The sequence below is a fragment of the Eublepharis macularius genome, chromosome 11 (genome assembly GCF_028583425.1).
Source record: "Eublepharis macularius isolate TG4126 chromosome 11, MPM_Emac_v1.0, whole genome shotgun sequence".
Taxonomy (NCBI): domain Eukaryota; kingdom Metazoa; phylum Chordata; class Lepidosauria; order Squamata; family Eublepharidae; genus Eublepharis; species Eublepharis macularius.
Window position 1 is genome coordinate 89,826,840 of NC_072800.1, and position 19,116 is coordinate 89,845,955.

At 46.7% G+C, this 19,116-nt stretch overlaps 1 protein-coding gene across 1 annotated transcript in view; it reads left to right on the forward strand.

Annotated features, from left to right (window-relative positions):
• LOC129337975 (vasoactive intestinal polypeptide receptor-like) overlaps positions 1-19,116 on the forward strand; it is a 156,724-nt gene that overhangs the window by 87,804 nt on the left and 49,804 nt on the right. The window contains exons 4-6 of the mRNA XM_054992007.1: positions 1,603-1,706; positions 7,587-7,684; positions 10,494-10,626. Of these exons, the coding sequence (XP_054847982.1) occupies positions 1,603-1,706; positions 7,587-7,684; positions 10,494-10,626 (335 nt within the window). The remainder of the gene's footprint in view (positions 1-1,602; positions 1,707-7,586; positions 7,685-10,493; positions 10,627-19,116) is intronic.

Here is a 19,116-nt window from a genome sequence, read left to right on the forward strand (position 1 = left end):
GAGCAATTGCCCTTCATCAAGGGATAAAAAATAAACTACATAGATCGCTTGCAGCCCTGACCTAGATAGCCCAAGTGAGCCTGATCAGATCACAGAAGCTAAGCTGGGTCGGCCTTGGTTAGTAATTGGATGGGAGACCTCTGACGAAGACCAGGGTTGCAGAGGCAGGCAATGGCAAACCACCTTTGATAGTCTCTTGCCATGAACACCCCACAAGGGGTCGCCATAAGTCATCTATGAGTTGAGTGCACTCTCTTCCAATGATAGCTTTCAAGCACCAGCTCTGCTTTCCAAGAGCTCTACTAATATCCCAAAAGCCCTGTTATAAAAGGGGATCAGTGGTAGAACATCTACTGGCAGGAAGGAGGTCCCAGGTTCAATCCTCAGTGTCTCTATTTATTTATTCATTCATTCTTTATGATCCGCCTTTCTCACTGAAATTCAAGGTGGATTACAGAGTGTGAAGTTAGTGCAATCAATATTGGGACAATTTCATAGACAATGGCAAAGGGTAAATAAACACAAGTTTACAAAGACATAACATTAGCAAGGATCCAATACAGAGCTGAAGAAATGCTGAAACAGAACATAAGCAATTCTAGGGGGTGACATAGGAGCAACAGATAGTATGTAAGGCAACATAGTGGTGAAGTCTATGGTGATGTCTATGGGCCCTAACTCACTAGCAGAGCATCTGATCAGGTCACAGGAGATGTGAATGACATCTAGCTGATACCCTGGAGAGCCACCACCAGTCAAAGCGGACAAGTTTGATCTTGGTAGACCAAGAGGCTGACGGTGCAGAAGGCAGTTTTCTGTGTTACTGCTTCGAGCTCTTTTGAAGGAAGGACAGGATAAAAATATACCCGATAGATAGATTGTGGAGTTTTGTTTTTCTACATGAGCTTCCTTTTTAGTTGTTACCAAGATTAGATCTTTTGCATGCCTAAGTGGTGCACAGGTACCGATCTCAACCTTGTGAGAGCCACAAGATCGCTGCCACTCTGTCTTTTTTGCAAGGTGTGATACAAAGAACAGAGCATGATCCCATCTTATTGGGAGCCCCTTTGTCTTCATCCTCCTCCTGCCAAAGATGCAAGGCAGAGGCAAGGAGGTGCCCGTGCAATGATAGCACACCACATGTTTTGTATTCAATATCACAACTAAGGCAGTTTCCACATGTCCTTATAGGGATGTCGCACTCATGGAACGCTGGCAGCGCCTTCGTTTCCCAAATGGTTGCAGGTTGGTTTCTGGTTTTTCAGTGCCTTTTCTGGGACTGCAGGAAAGTGCGGTCCCAGAAAAGGCACCGAAAGAACAGAACTGAAACAGCCCGCAACCGTTTTGCAAACTGAGATGTTTGGATTCATGGGGGAAAGCCCCCAGCGTTCCGTGAGTGGGACGTCCCTATACGGATGTGTGGAAACAGCCTAAGACACAGAAGTAATAAAAGCTTTGGACTCTTTTAACTGCTAGCTTGGCTCTGTTTAGGAAGAACGAGCTTTTTGCTCTTCTAGGAAAGAACTGTGCATGTTCCATGGCTCAAAGTCATACAAAGCCTGTGGTCATTAAGCCTCATAACCCACTATTATTCCTCTCTAGGTAACGTGAGTAGGAACTGTACGAGCAACGGCTGGTCTGAATTGCAGCCGGCTACCTACATCGCCGCTTGTGGATACGATCCCAACACCACAGCCCCGGCTGAGGTCAGTAAACCATTCATGGTGTGAGAATCAGTAGAGCAGTGGAAAGACAGCAGGTTTCTGCAAGGTTTTTGCATTAGGGGGCAGAACTCAACCTGATGCAGGAATCTGCCAGGATCTATTCACGTATCTTCCTGTTCACATATAAAGCGAGAGTAGAGGTAGTGATATGTAGTGGTTAGAGTAGTGGCTTCAAGCCCACTTCCTCCTTGTCTGTCTTTGCTATGCTCATTTATTTGAAGCATTGGCTGGAAGAAGAAATGCTTATAGCAACGAAGCACACGAAAGAAAGGCAGAGAGGGAACAAGGTTTAGACCCCCTCGCTAATTTGTTCCATTTGTGCCCTTCAGTATCTCTTCTCTGCATCACCCTGTTTCTGACGTGAGGTTGACTCAGCATGGTTTCAGGTAGGGAGCTGTTTTGGTCTGCAGTAGGACGGACGGATTTGAATCCAGTGGCACCTTTGAGACCAACGAGATTTTTAGGGTATACGTTTTTGAGAGCCAAAGCTCCCTCCTTCTTCTTATCTGAAGAAGCGAGGGGAGCTCTAAATCTTAAAAGTTTATACCCCCAAAATCTTGTTGGTCTCGAAGGAGCCACTGGATTCAAATTCTGTTGACTCAGCGTGCTGTCCCAACATTGATAGACTTAGCAGAGCCTTCTTCATTGCTGTTAACCAAGCTCCTCTTAACAGAACAGAGGTCTGCAGTCAGATTCCCAAATGGTTAGTATGTGCGTCAAACGGCAAGTGACAGCAGCCACATGTCCATCGTCGACACCATTTTCAGGTGCCAAAACATACACCCATTTTCTGTTTCGGCACCTGAAAAGGGATGGGGAGAAAACAATAGCTCTCGGGGCTGCTGCTCCCTGTGTGCAATCCAGATCAGGGGCCCATAGCGTTTTTTTAAAGAATTCCAAGTGCTTTGGCAGCCACGGGATGGATCCAAAGCCTCTGTCACTTCTAGTTTGGCTCTTAGCATGCTATGCTGACCGAGGAATATATGAATACAGTATGACACTGCAACAGCATGGAGTGAATGTATTCACATGCCAGCTGATCTCCTGTCCAGGGATTTACTACTAATTTCGTTTGACATGAATGAAATGTTTACCTAGGATTCCCCAGTGATATGCAAGGAGTACGTGTGTAAAAGAGACTGCTGTGTGAAGTGTGGCCGATTTCGTTCTCAGTGGCGTCTGCTGAATTTTATGGCGTAAATTAAATGATCTTTAGGGTCTAGGTCTGTGAAGGAGCAAATCCTACTTTGTGTAGTGTGGAGGCCAAGAGAATGAACCGAGATCTGGAAGGTCCTGTTTGAATATTTCTTGAAACCAAGAGCCCAGTGAGTGTTTCTCCAGGACCTCACGTCTTTATTCAAAATACGGCTTTCATAAAAAGCAGGAACTGCTTGCTTGCTTATTTCATTTATACCCTGCTTTTCTCCCCAGTGCGGACTCAAAGCAGCTTACATCATTCTCTTCTCCTCCATTTTTATCCCCACCACAACATTACGCCAAAAACTTACAACTGGCTCAAGTTCGCCCAGCAAAGTTCAGTGGGTCTCCCATATCCTAATCCAATACTCTAACCACTATACCACACTGGCATAAAGAGAGGTCCTTGTGACAGAGCGCAATATTAAATGTTACATTGCCCCAGGAATTTAAGGAGCAGCCCTTGGTCGCTTTCATCTTTCTCAGGTGGGCTTCTTGGGCACGTTTCCCACAGGAACAGCTCACTCCTAGAGTGGAGTTCGCCTATTGCTTGTTAACCCTGATGTTGTCTGTTGTTGCCTAGGCAACCTAAAGTGGCTGCTGAGATCTCGTGGGATAGGCTAGTGAGATTTCCTTGATCCTTTACTCTGCTGTGACACTGAAAGATGGGACAGTGGAGGGGAGAGGCTTAAAAAGGGCAGCTAGGGCTTTGGGTGCCCAAGGCCAACTGGACTGGGCACAGCCCTTGCTTCCCCCTCTGGCCGACCAGGCAGGCAACTGGCAGGTGGGTGCTTGCCCCCATTTGCCAGCCAGCCAGCCAGCCCAGCAGGTATGCTTTGTACTGCCAGCTGGCCAGGGGAGCAATTGAGATGCCACCCAGCCAGCTGGCAGGTACATGTGTGCCTAGAGCTGCTGACCAGACAACCTGGCAGGAGCGTCCAGGCTACCAGCTGGCCTGGCAACCAGGGCTGTGGGGCTGGGGTTTGGGCATTGTGAATCTGTCCCCTTTTGGTGCCTCAACACCTTCCCTCTGGCATCTTCTGGTGCCCTTGGCAATGGGGAGTGGGCGGGCATGAAGCGTGGGAGGGAAGACGAGGGAGAAGCAGAACTAGGAGGGAAGGAAAATGGAGTTAGTGTATGAGAATTGAGGGTGGGAGAGAAGGACATCCCCTTACCCTGTGTTTGAGGGTCTGGGGCATGCATTTCTGTTATATTTCACTGGAAAAACTCTTTTTCAAAATAAGTTTTATTTGAAAAGAGGAATAGAAATGACAATAGAAAGTGCATAGAAACTTATACAGAATACAAAGTACTGCATTTGAACTACAACAGAAAAGTATATTCAAAATATGTGACAACACAACTAGCTTATGGAATAGCTCTCTCTCTCCTTGATTGCTTATACCTGAACTTTAATATGAATAATTTTTAATCAGTCATCTCTTCCATATTTTATACTCAACATTTTTAAGGTCTTTATGTTATGATTACTCTATTTGCATATTAACTACTCATAGTTTTTCTTAGCTTCAAGCTAGGTCATCAAAGAAATCTTTCCACTTTTTCTGGAATTCCAGTATTGGTCTGTTATGCACATAAGAAGTTAATTTCGCCATCAGTGCATATTCGTACAGTTTATCTATCCGCTCAGACATATCAGGGCAAGATTCTGTCTTCCATTTTGCTGCATATAGTATTCTCGCAGCTGTCACCATATACTTAAAAAGTTCTCCCTTTTCTTTTGTAATATTACTCAGTACAGGGGTCATTTCGTAGAAAAAGAGCTGGAGGAACTCATTAGCATAGCTCATTAGCATATGCCATGCCCCTTGGCATCACCAGCAGTGTGTCATTAGCATAACTGAATTGCATATGCCACACCCCCTGACATCACCTATCCTGGCTGTTTTGGACCCAATCCTGGGCCGAAATTGGGCCCAAAATGGCAAAATGGGGCTCAAAATGGCAGAAAAGGGCCCCAAAATGGTCAGGATCGGGCTGCTGCTGAGTGGGAGAGTGATCCATTACCCGTCAGAGGCCCGATCCAGGCCGTTTCGGCCCCATTCCAGGCCAAAACATGCCCAAATGGCCAAGAGGCAGGTGGGCGGGGCCACCTGACGTGTGACCTCTTTGGGAAACTGCCAGAACTGCGTTCCTGCACATTCCCCCTCAAAATGAGCCCTGACTCAGTAGAATATTTAATAGTGTGTTTTTCAGATTCAACTCAAACGGGCAAAACTCGTCTGATCAGAAGGTGAGCAGCTATGTCTCCCCTTAAAACTTAAATTCCAGCGTGTTTTCTGCGCTGCTCCTTGAAAGCCGCTGAGCTAGAATGGCACAGTATGTTGTGGGGCACACCAATGCACCAACTCTTTTCTCCCCACACCAAGAAAAACAGTGAATCCAATCACCCAAAGACTGGAATGCTGCCTCAGTTCTTCTAGACTAAACTCAGTTCTAAACTAAAGCCACGTGGTTGTGTCTTTCCAGCTAAGCAGCACAGGGCATTGTTACGGCCGAAATCACACATTACCAAAACAGGCATCTCAGAAGTGTGTGAATTAAAAATAGAAGAATTAAGGCAGAATTAAGAGACCATCCGGTGCGTTCTCTTGGAAACTGGGAATTAGCATCGTTCAGTGATCCACAGTTACTTGGAAGCACACGCCAGGAGTTCCCCTAATCACTCTGTGGACATAATACAAACCCAGGCCTCCCACATTCCTGACAGCAAAGAATGGATTTGAAAGCTCGGGGGCTGAACTTTTCCCCTGAACTTTGGAGCATGTGAAAATAACAAGAAGTCAGCTGCTGTGAGCTGCCTATCCTGTGAACTGGTTAGGCAGAGGCCAATGGCAGGTCAGGCATGATAACAGAGTCTCTATTCAAGCTAAGGGTTAGGTAGTCATAGGGTCAGAGAGTCTCTCTACATGAGACACCTCAGCGTGTGTTCGTCAAGTGTAAGGAAACGCAACGTTAGCCGGGAAGCATAGTTTTAAGAGACAGAGCCGGCAAAGATCGCTCCGCAGAGGGTTTGTTAATTACACGTTTGCCTCCCCAAAGCCTCTGTCAGTTTCACCTCTCCAGTCTAAAACTGTGGGATCACAACCAGAGGGCAGCCAGGAATAGAAATGGGCTGGAGCTACCTTCCATAGCCAAGCTTGGACCTGGAGAGGTTCTAATGGGCTGAAATTTCCCTTCTGGCATTTCACAGCCTCTTCACACAGCTCCAGTGTATAGCAAAGCCTTTCCCCTGCCGCCAGCTCTGTCTTTTTAAACTACCCTTCCCAGCTAACGTTGCATCTCCCAACACGTGTTCTTCACATGTCAGATGTCTCGTGTAGAGAGACTCAGAGAGAGGCCTGACCATAGGACATAGAAGATGCACAGTCAGGGGTAAGCCCAAAGCGAGGAACCCACAAGATGGTCCACAGTGGAGACAAGGTACAAAAATCATAATTAGGGTTGCCAATCTATGGGGGATCTCCAGACTGCAGAGGTCAGTTCCCCTGGAGAAAATGACTGCTTTGGAGGGTGGACTGTATGGCCCTCAGACGTGCCTATCCTCCTCAAACCCTGCCTTCTGTAGGTGCAACCCTAAGGTTGCCAGGTCCCCTTTGGCAACTCTGGGAGATAAAGGGCTGGGGGGGGGGGTGGAGTTTGCAGGAACTTACCGGGGGGGGGGGGGATGATCCTCAGCTCTGCAAAATGATGTCATTTCCAGCACAATCTGGAAGTAACAGTGTGGTGTTGGGGCTGATTCTTTATCACTCGGCCCAAATAGCAGTTTTTCCAAAAACACTATGGCCATTCCCACACGGCTTACACAGTATGCCGGAAAAAAATGCGGAAGATCGCGTTTTCTCTCGCGAGAGAAAACGCGATCTTCCGCGTTTTTTTCGGCATGCTGTGCAGCGTTCTGGGTTCAGGTATGGGAATGGCCTATGTTTCAGGCCGAGTGCTAAAGAGTCGGCAATGCTGTTGGTTCTGGGGCATGCCGGAAGTGATTGTGTAGATATAAGGATCATGCCCTATCCATGTTGCCAGCCTGCCTTCTCCCACCAATCAGATGAGGACCAACGGGCAGAAGCTTTAATTAGCAAGAGTCTGCCCGCCATAAGTGGGCACCTAGTAAGTCTACTCCACCCCCAAATCTCCAGGAATTTCCCAACCCAGAGTTGGCAAACCTAAACACGGTCAAGGCTAGACCAAGTGAGGAACCCAAGACAGTCCAGGGGTGGAGACGAGGCAGAAGGTCAAAAAGGGAGGTGTCAGCAACCAGGCTCAATAACGTCAGCCCTTTCTTTAGGTATTAGTAGCTCAGATCCCGTGATTCTAACCAACACTGGTAAGCGTTTCTCTAACACTGGGTTAGGCAAGCCAATGGCTGCCCACGTGGCTGTGGCTAAGGTGTCTGGCCAGAGCCAATCAGCCATTGAGAAAGAGGTCAGAGGTCGCAATTGCTGGGGAGCAAGCGAGGTTCAAGCCGTGCAGTACAACATACAGTATTTACTGGCTGTCGAGCCAATCCCTGAAATCAATCTAAAACAGGTTTTAGCTGCCCACTCTAGACTAGACCACCAGTGCAGGAGTGCTTGTTGGGGAAGGAATTCAACATGTATATAAGCTTCAGTCAATCAGCTGGTTTTTCTTTCTCTGATGCAGACCATCTTTTATGGCAGTGTGAAGACCGGCTACACCATCGGGCACAGCTTATCTCTCGTTGCTCTAACATTGGCTATGATCGTCTTGTGCATTTTCAGGTAATGGGGAAACTATGGAGGAAGAAGAAAATGTGAGTGAATGGAGGGAGGGGAGAAAGGGGTTGGTCCTTAGTTCCAGGGATGCCCCGTAGAAGCTATAATGTAAAGAGCCATCGTGGTTTAGCAGACAGTGTCTTAGACTTAAGCCAGAGAATCTTGGGTTCAAAGTTCTGCTCTGCCTTTTGGTGGACAAGTCACTTTCCGTGAGCTGAATGTCTCCTGCAGGATTTACTACGATGAGAAAATGAAAACCGACAGGTTAAAATTAATAATAAATCAAAAGAGATTCCGGATAAATATTAGGAAGAACTTCCTGACAGTTAGAGCGGTGCTGATTCTGTGAACCTGGGCAGATCATGAGAGGGAGGGCAGAATGGGTTACATCAGCACTTAGTTGTGGTCTCTTCTTACATGACCAGGGTAAAGCCGATCGCCACTTCAGGGTGAGGAAGCAATTTTCCCCAGGCCAGTTCCACTAGGGATCCTGACAGTGTTTTGCCACCTTCTGGGCATGGAATAAGGGTCACTGGAGGTGTGTGGGGGGTGGGGAGGTAGTTGTGAATTTCCTGCATTGCGTAGGGGGTTGGACTAGATGACCCTGGAGGTCCCTTCCAACCCTATGATTCTATGATTCTTTGATTTGTGGGTGCCAACCTCCAGGTGAGCCTGGAGTTCTCCCAGAAGTATAACTGATTTCAGACTACAGAGATCAGTTCCCCTGGAGCAAATGCCAGCCTCAGAAGGTGGACTTTATGGGGCATCACATCCCTTCTGACCTCCCTCCATTCCCCAAGCTCTGGCTCTCCTTGTCTCCACCCACAAATGTCCAGGAATTTCCCAACCCAGAGTTGGCAATAGGGTTGCCAGCCTCCAGGTGGCAGCTGGAGATCGCCTGGAATTACAACTGATCTCCAGGCAACAAGATCAGTTCCCCTGGAGAAAATGGCTGCTTTGAAGGGTGCACTCTATGGCATCATACCCCACTGAGGCCCCTCCCCCTCCCCAAACCCCACCCTCTCCAGGATGTACCCCCCCAAATCTCCAGGAATTTCCTAACCTGAATCTGGCAACCCTAATAGGATGGGCTAGAAATGAGATGAATGGAAGAATATATTTGTAATATGGTTTGGGATACAGTTTTGGAAGGCTAGAGGAACTTTCATCAAAGAGTGTCACAAAAGCGCTTTTCTATTCTGAGAACGATATCAATTTTATACCACTTAACTCGCCGGGATTCCTCCAAAGAATTCTGGGATTTGTAGTTTGGTGAAAATTCTTGGTTGGACATTCTTCACTAAACTAGAGATCCCTGCAGCGAAGGAATGCCTGTTGAACCATGTAACACATCGGTGGTGTGGTTTTGCTTACCCACTCTGGTTTTCTAGGCTAAAATGGGACTCACGATGCTGCCTTCTGCTTAACCTGTTGGTTCATCTAGCTCAGCAGCACCTCCTCTTGCTGGCAGCTGCTCGGTTAGCAAAGGGCCTTGTCCAGGACCTTCCACTTGAGGTCTTTTTGGAGGGGAGATCTAGGAATTGAACCAACATGCAAACTGTTTGCTCTGCCACACTGAGCCACATCCGGGGCAGAACCCCTGGCTGCTTTCAGGCCAGTGCAGACAGGACCGTATTATTCATAAGGCCGACTAGGCCGAAGCCTAGGTCAGGGCTGTATTATTCATAAGGCTGACTAGGCCAAAGCCTAGGTCAGGGCCGTATTGTTCATAAGGCCGACTAGGCCAAAGTCTAGGTCAGGGCTGTATTATTCATAAGGCCGACTAGGCCAAAGCCTAGGTCAGGGCTGTATTATTCATAAGGCTGACTAGGCCAAAGCCTAGGTCAGGGCCATATTGTTCATAAGGCTGACTAGGCCAAAGCCTAGGTCAGGGCCATATTATTCATAAGGCCAACTAGGCCAAATAGAGTTGCCAGCTCCAAATTGAGAAATTCCTGGAGATCTAGGGGGTGAAACCTGGAGAAACCTGGAGAAAGTGGGGTTTAGGGAGGGAAAGGACCCATGGCATAATTCCATAGAGTCCACCCCCCAAAGTAACCATTTTCTCCAGGTGAACTGATCTCTGTGGCCTGGAGACCAGTTGTAATTCCGGGAGATCTCCAGCCACTACCTGGAGGCTGGCAACCCTAAGGCCAAAGCCTAGGTCAGGGCCGTATTATTCATAAGGCTAACTAGGCCGAAGCCTAGGGGCCCAGCAGGGACTAGAAACTCATCAATTTTTTTTTTTGCTGAGGCACACCCCCACATACATTACAATTAATTGATTCTCTTATATAATCTCTATTAATAAGATAATTAACTGCTTCCTTATTGAAGTGAAACAAATTGTCTTATATTAAAACAATTATCTATAAATTATATATTTTTAACAAATAATAACAATTTTATTCACTTCAAAATATTACAGTATTGAACAATGATACTCCCCAAAATGTGCTTTCCTAAAGAGTTCTACTCACTGTCGGCCGTAGCGGGGTGAGATTGAAGTGCCGGAGGGGGGCCGAAATACCGGAAAGCCTAGGGGCCCAGCCATGGGTTAATATGGCCCTGAGTACAGAACACACAAAAGCTGAAGATTCTTCTCTATTGAGTGGATTGCATTTTTATTCGTGGCTGTCTTCAAGGGGATGACTTACCACGAGGCTTTCCCCCCCTTCAAGCACGGACCAGACCCAGACTCGCTTGGCATCAGAGTATGTCTGAAACGTTTCATGGGGGTGAGGGCAGGTCAAGAATCTGAGATTCACTCACCCCACTAGAGGAATTCTTTGCAAATGCCATTTTCTTCCTCCAGGAAGCTGCACTGCACGCGTAACTACATCCACATGCATCTTTTCATGTCTTTCATCATGAGAGCGATCGCTGTCTTTGTCAAGGACGTCATTCTCTTTGAGAGCGGAGAATCGGACAACTGCCACGTGAGCACGGTCAGTCGCGCCTACTGTTTGTTTGGTGGATTTTAGTCCAACAAGCTTTATTCTTTCTCCTCCCAGAGGCCTGCTGATTCTAGACCAACCTTTGCTGCTCTACTTAGGAGGCAGTTTTGGGCTCAGGTGCCAGGGGTCCCTTTTTTGAATGAATATCTAGAGCCCCGTGGCGCAGAGTGGTAAGCGGCAGTACTGCAGCCCGAGCTCTGCTCACGACCTGAGTTCGATCCTGGCGGAAGCCGGGTTCAGGTAGCCAGCTCAAGGTTGACTCAGCCTTCCGAGGTTGGTAAAATGAGGACCCAGTTTCCTGGGGGTAAAGGTAGATGACTGGGGAAGGCAATGGCAAACCACCCCGTAAAAAGTCTGCCAAGAAAACGTCATGCGACGTCTCCCCATGGGTCAGTAATGACTCGGTGCTTGCACAGGGGACTACCTTTACTTTTATCCCCCATCTACCTGTTGTAACAAAGATGGAATCATTGGAGGTTGCGCCTGATGACCTTTTTGCCCTTTGTAAGAATCATTTTTTCTGTAGCAGGATTTGAGTCCAGTGGCACCACAAAGATCAACAAGTGTTTCAAGGTCTAGCTTAGACTGAAAATCTTGTTGGTCTCTAAGGTGCCACTGAACTCAAATCCCAATGTTCTATTGCAGATTGACACAGTTGGCTACCTGAAACCTTTTTTCTGCATTGACAAGTGCATATGAAATGAAAGTCCGTCACAGCACTATATTCGCCTACGTCTGCCATTGCTTACCTCCAAGGTTGAGATTCTACTGCCTTTCTATTTGGAAGTAAATCTTCAGGGAATAATGCTTTCTCTCCCTACCTTCCATTTCTTTGTTTTCTAATTAATTACTTCTCAGTTTCTACCTGTTCTCTCCCAGCTGGCTGCTCTGTATTCATGATAAAATGGTTAGTTTATCAATTATGATGGGAAGGGGGGGTGGAGCTTCTGTAATTTTAAAACTTTTTTTGCAAGCCAAATCACCGCTCTTAATTTTAAAAAAAAAATCTATAGTTTATTATTGTAAATTAACAACCATTTGAAAATGAGAAAAGAAGATAAATGGCTTTCTACAAAGTGAAAAAATATCACCAGGTACATCTATTTTGAAATCAGTTTAGCACTTAACCCTTTTTGAGAGGTCTGCACATTAAACCAATATGACTTTGGCGTAGCTTTGAGTACCTCAGAGCTATCAAACGGTGACCCAATTAACAATTGGTTCTTTGTATTGAATATGTTTGGTATCATTTAAATTTTCAATCACTTCAGTTAAAGTTCTGTTTCTGCCGAGCTTACATTTCTACTCTGGTTTGAATATGGATGAAGCTTATGTCTACCTGGTAAAACACATACAGTTTTCCTCTAGTACCATGTTTGTTAGTTGAAGAGCCACCAATACATGCGCTCTGTCAATTTCTGTCTATTGCCTGCTCATAGAACGTTTGAAGACCATGGTATTCTACTGGCTTAACCATGCTAAAGTCCCTAATTTCTCAGCTGGTGTGTGTGTGTCCTGTCAAGTCACGTCCTGTCAAGTCACAAATGAGAGCCAGTGTGGTGTGGTGGTGAAGAGCGTGGGACTCTAATCTGGAGGGCTGGGTTTGATTCCCCACTCCTCCACTTGAAGCCAGCTGTGTGACCTTGGGCTAGTCACAGCTCTCTCAGAGCTCTCTCAGCCCCGCCCACCTCACAGGGTGTTTTGTTGTGGGGATAATAATGACATACTTTGTAAACCACTCTGAGTGGGCATTAAGTTGTCCTGAAGGGTGGTATATAAATCAAATGTTGTTATGTTTTTACAAATGACTTACAGAGAACTCTGCTGGGGCTTTCAGGACAAGTGAGAAGCAGAGGTGATTTGCCATTGCCTTCCTGTGCAGAGTCTGCCTTGGTGGTATGCCATCTAAGTACTGACCATGTGTAGCTTCCAAGATCAGCCAGGAGTTCAAGAGGACAAGAGCTTTAATTTGAACAAGCACCCCAAGGGGTAAAAGTGATGTCTGAGCAGTCATGAATAATTGCTCAGACTATTACGGCTGCTAATATCCGCTGGCATTATCTGATGCAAATGCCAAGAAGTCAGTGAGCAGCAGCAAGCATTCCGGCAGGCGCCTCTACCCAGGCAGGTTGTGGTATTAAAGGAATGTGCCGAAAGCATTTGAAATTTATTTTGGAGCCAGGGAAATCTGGTCCTTCAGAACAAACCAAGGGGCAAATGCTATGATGGAATCACCTCTTGTAGAACATCGAACGCTGTCGGGAACTTGGCGTTGGAAGCCCAAACCAGGAGGATTTGTCTGGCTTGTGCACCGGCGCCTTTGCTATGGAGAGGTGCTCGTGGCCGTCCCCCCAGATAATCTCTAGAAGAAACCTTGCTGGAAAACACAACCGACCGGTCCTGCATCCTCAAACCAGCCAGGGCGTAGCTTGTTAACCTGCAAAGTGGCCGAGATGCTGGGAAATTATGACACACAGTGCGGTTTCCAGGGAACCTGGGCAAGGCATGGAATCCGGATTCCATGCATGCCTTCCTTCCCTGGGCCTCAGAAGATGTGGGCATGAAGGGACGAGCCGGTGCCAGGCTCTTGTAACCCTTTCTTATATGCCCAAGGAAATGCCAGTCGCCACTTTGGGGTCAGGAAGGAATTTTCCTCCAGGACGGATAGTTCGGGGATCCTGGAGGTTTTTTGCCTTCCTCTGGGCATAGAGCAGGGTCACTGGTGGGGCGGAGTGAGGGGGAGAGGTAGCTGTGACTTTCCTGCATTGTACTGGAAGTTAAACCTTTGGGGTCTCTTCCAACTCTGTGTTTCTATGCTTTATGACCTTTTCCACACCGACACTTATATGCACTTGCAACTGTCGCGTCCGTCTGGTTGCAGCCCCAAGGGCATCTCTTCCCAGCCAATTCCCCTCTTTCCTTCCTCCCTTAGCTTTCTTGCACCAGCCTCTCTGACTGCCTCTACAATTTTCAAGAAGTCGTTTTAGTAAAACGATTCTAGTTAAGAATTTCACAGAAGTCACTTTGATTTTGGATGGTCTCTTCCTCCTCCTGTATCTCCACCACACAAGTGAGATAAATTTCTTTTGCAGCTCAAACTTTCCCTGTTTATCCCCCAGACACGTGGATGGATCACAGCTGGATTTGCTTGGTTGCGATTGGGGGGGGGGGTGTTTGAAAGTCACATACACAAATGCTGAGTAAACGCTCTGCTGTTCTCTCTGCTGGCTCGATGGTGGAACCAGATGGACACAGCTCAAAATGGTGCACGTGGACAACATCACATCAAGTTAGGCCCCCAATTGACGCACTGTTCCCACTGCTCAATAGCTCAGAGGCACAGCCACACCAAGGCAGCATCCATGCGATGGTGTCACTGCAGCTTGGGTTGGATCCAAAATGGGTGTTCCATCATAGAATCATAGAACCTCTGTGGGATGAGGGTATTTTCACTGATTCCCTCTTTCTACTGCTGACACCAGTGCAGGGCTGAATCTACAGGGGGGCAGGGGGGGAGTCTGCCCCCGGCGCCGCCAGGGAGGGGGCTCCGGGAGCAGCTCCCAGTTGCCAGAGCGCACAGGCGGCAGTGCAGGCAGCCTCGCAGCCCCCCGCGCTGCTTTCGCCTGCCCTGGAGGGCAGGGGGTGCATGGCAAGCCAGCTGCCCCCTGTCCTGCGGAGCAGGCGAAAGCAGCACGGGGAGCCGCGCTGCCTCTTGCCTGCCCTGGAAGGCAAGGGGTGCCCGGCAAGCCGGCCGCCCCCTGTCCTGCGGGGAGGCGAATGCCGTGGGCAGCCTCGCAGCTCCCTGCGCTGCTTTCGCCTGCACTGGAGGGCAGGGGGTGCGCGGCAAGCCAGCTGCCCCCTGTCCTGCGGAGCAGGCGAAAGCAGCGTGGGGGGATGCGAGGCCGCCCGCACCATTCGCCTGCAGGGAGGCAAATGGGGCGAGCGGCTTCTCAGCCCCACACACTGCCTCCGTCCACCCTGCGTGATGATGTCACCAAAGTGACGTCATCATGCAGCGCGGGGAGCGCACGCACGAGGCAGTAAGCCAAGGGTTGCCCCGGGCGTGGGCAACCCTGGATCCGGCACTGCACCAGTGTTGCCCTCCATGTTATTCTTAATGATTTCTTGACCACCATCAGCAGAAGGGGGGGGGGGTCCTGAGTGGATTGCACTAAAAAGTGGGCGTGTTCCATTTGACCATCTTCACTCCGCTGGCAGCTCTTCAGATCCAACCCTACCTTTTTGATCACACTTAGATCACAAAGAGTCCAGCAGCGCCTTTAAGACTAACCAACTTTATCGTAGCATAAGCTTTCGAGAACCACAGCTCTCTTTGTCAGATCTGATGAAGAGTGCTGTGGCTCTCAAAAGCTCATGCTACAATAAAGTTGGTTAGTCTTAAAGGCACTACTGGACTCTTTGCTATTTTGCTACTGCAGACTAACACGGCTAACTCCTGTGGATCTTAGATCACACTTTCTTTAAAAACTGACCATCGCTGAATCAGGGCAGCTCTCAATATTCCTTTGCAATGGTACTGGTTAAGCAGACCAAAAAATATCTTTCATTTCCAGGAAGCTTCAAGCCCCCGTCTTTCTCAAGGGAGAAATGGCTTTACATGTAGGTAAGACCGTGGGATCTGCTCAGCTGTTCAACAGCAGTCGGACTTAATAAGCGACAGAGTATTGTTATCGGTTCGAGCAGTTAAGAAAGAAATACGAAATGGGCGAGCAGATCAAAAGCCTTACTTCTTTGTCAAGCAGTTTTTCCCTTGAGAATCACCGGGGTCTGAAGCACTCTGGGAATTGAAGAAACTTCTTGGTTTACACAGCTGGGGCGGGGGGTCTGTTTTTCTTTGGATTTTTCACTGATGTTGGATCCCTCTTGTTGCTTCTGATATCTCGTCGGCTAATTTTCTCTCTCCGCACCCCTGGGGCTGAGACTTCCCCTCTTACGCAGGCTAGGTCAGGTACAGACATGATTTGTTCACCCTTTCTCCCTCTCACCTCTCTGAACACATGAAACTATGTCCATTTAGTCCATCAAACTCTGTATTAGCTTATATACTTTGTTATTTTTTCACCATATAACTGGGCCACAGAGATTTCTAAATGTTTCTTTTTTAATGTTACTATTCTTTTTGCATGAATGGATGAATTTTTTATAAATATAATAGGTCAAACTATTAAATTTAGAAGGTATAAGTAATACTGAAACAGACTAACAGCTAAGCTAAACGGTTAAACTAATAAACTAATATACCAAATATTGTGAGGTTGAACATGACATGGAATATAAAATATTTAAAGTCCCACCTTGGGTTGAATCTCCCCCCCCCATCCTAAAAATATGCTATTATATACTCTGTCTACAAGTACTATAATGCACTTGCCTCCCCTTTTTTATAACAGATTAATTGAAGGAGAGAAGTTAAAGTATCATATTAAGTTTTTGTTATATATTGTGCTTACATTTCCTAAGCAGCTCAAATCTACTTTGTATAAGGTTCTATGCACTTTCTACTTCTATTGTTATTGTAATTTTTAGTTTTTCTTTCTTAAATAACTTTTTTTTAAAAAGCTCTGTATTGTCTTTTCTGCGAGGCAGCTCTTCTCCAGGGTCTCTAGACCTTCACCTATTATCTTTAAAAAAAATAATATGGAGATGTCGGGGATTGAACTTGGAACCCTGTGCATGCAAAGTAGATTATCTACCACTGAGCCATGGCTTCCCCTCTTCAGAAAAGACCCCAGTGAGATTTGAACTCAGAACCCTCGTTTCACAAGAACAGTGCTCTGAGGATCCAGGGTGGCGCTCTAGCCACCATGAGTTTGTGGCCTTGGCTCTGAGATTTTCTCAGTTCAGAGGTTTAGTGAAGTGGTACGGTATGTGGCTCAGTGCTGCTCAAGCATGCAGAAAATCCCAGATTCAGACTCTGATAACTCCAGATAAAGGAACCAGGTGTTAAGGGCGGGGGGATTTCTCTACCTGTGACTCTGCAAAGCTGCTGCAAATCAGAATAGACTATACGGCACTACAGGGACGAATGCGCTGATTTCGGTACACATGCTCTTGATGTCACTTCTGCACTAGAAGGCATTGCTCTCCAAGGGCTGCTGATCCTATCCTCCCCCCCACCTCACCAACCAGCTGTGCAGCAGGCAGAGATTTAAAAGGATTGGCACCATCACTTGCCCTCCCCCCCCACTTGCCAAGCAGGCTTCAACTGAGATTCTTTTTATATATATAAATGTATTTAAAAGAGGGGAGGAGACAATAGAAAGTGGGTATAGAATCTTGAGCAGACTACAGAATAATAGATTTAAGCTACAACAAAAAATATAAGCAAAATATGTAACGACACAGCTAAATGCAAACACAGAGGCATGTATGAACCACTGGGCAGCATGAATTGTTATATTTAATGTTTTTAAATGTTTTTAAATGTATTATTTAATGTTTTTAAATGTTTTTAAACATGTTTGTATTTGTTATCCGCCCTGAGCCTGCGAAAGCAGGGAGGGCGGAATATAAATATAATAAATTAAATTAAATTAAATTAAATTAAATTTCATAATTTTACTCCTCTCCCTCTCCTTAATTACTAATACCCCAAATTTTATACTCAACACGCTACATTCAATCATATACATCACGTTTTATATTCACCATTTCTATGGTCTTAGTTTTAGAATTGATCTATATCCATGTTAACCATTCTCGATTTTTCTTAATTACCAGCTACGTATTCAAAGAAATCATCTCCAGCTTCCCCTGGCAGCAGCTGCTAGTCTCAAGGCCCGCTGCCAGCGCCTTTTGACAATGGGGGGTTTCTACTTCTCTCCTCACAACTGAATCTTTTTTTGGTTCACCACAAAGCACTCTTGTAATGTAGGCTGTGCTAGTGAAAATGTCTTCCCCTCTCTCTATTTTCTAGGCAGGCTAGGCAACGGTAATAGAAAGAAATGCCACAAAAGAGAAATATGGTATTAATAAGCTTTGTGCAAAGATATTCTTTCTGATTTGTCGCTTCCTCTCCTCCTCTGCTTTCAACAAGCTGCACGGAGGAGAAATCTCATTCAGCAAGGGAGGATGGACTCCCCACTTCCAGCCACGGCAGCCATCTGCAACCTGCCCCTCCCCACTCCACGTCTTCCCCAATCCTCACGGCGTTCCTGTGCTATAAACTTACATCCACTTTAAACCAGCTGAACCAATCTCCTGCCAACTTTTCACATAGGGACTTGTTTAAGACTCTCATCTTGCCACAGGACAAATTAGCGCCCCCCCCCATTACTTCCCTCTTCATTGCCAAAAGCAAAACTGCCATCAGCAATGTGCATTTCCTTTGCAATTGGCTCTGTTATAAAAGCTGTTTGTCAGGTCACAGCTGATAGGGAAGCAAAATTTGCCCTGCAGTTCACAACGAATCTCCACAGCGTGTGAAACGGTAGAATGTGCACCATGCGGAATCTTAATCCACATCGCGTATGCATTCGCATGAATGTTCACTACACACAAGGTGCATTCTTCCTCCTGCCGTTTACTTTGGGGAAGAGAATTAAAGAAAACCCTAGCCAGTTTCATTAAATAAATATTTTTACAAATGACTCTGACATCTCTTCAAATAATACAGGAATTTGCAAGAGATGCATCTTGTTATGTAGGGATTGTCCCAGATGAATAGGAACAGTTGGAGTCGCTGGTTTCACTGCAATGGCTAACCCCAAAAAGCCAGGGTGGGGGGGAATGTCTCGATATAACGTCAGCAGCATCTGTGTCTGTTTCAGGTCTGCTATAAAATTGCTATTTAAAAAAGGAGTAGAGAAAAATCAAAAGTATATTCAAAGTTATGAAGGAAGTGGATAATAATAACAACATTTGATATATATACTGCCCTTCAGGACAACTTAACACCCCCTCAGACTGGTTTACAAAGTGTGTTGTTATTATCCTCACAACTAGGGGTGTGCAAGCCAAAAATTTTCGGCTATAGCCGAAAGTAGAAAGCCGAAAGAAGATTCTCTATCGTTAAAGCCGAAAGCCGAAACAAGAATCTCTTTTGGCTTTCGGGATTCTTTCGGCATTCTTTGGGCATTCTTTCGGCATTCTTTCGGCTTTTTTCTATGGGAAAATGCCTCCGTCTTCCAGGACGCCTGGAGGAGGCATTTTCCCACCGAATAAGCCCAAAATTGGTGGGGACCTTCCTCTAACCCTTCTCTAACAACCTCCCAAGTTTCAGACAGATTGAACTTTGGGGGGCCATGTTATGGCCCCCCAAAGCAGGTCCCCCCATCCTCCCATAAGAAAGCGAAGGAGCAGCATATTGTTAGCATGCTGCTGCTCATCTTTCTTCATTATTTCCTATGGGGAAAAAATGAAGAGGCAGGCTTCCTTTGCCAGGGGTGGCATTTTGCATGCAAAATGCCCCCTTACCCTCAGGGGCCCTTCTCCCACCCCTCCTCCCACCCCCCACCAAGG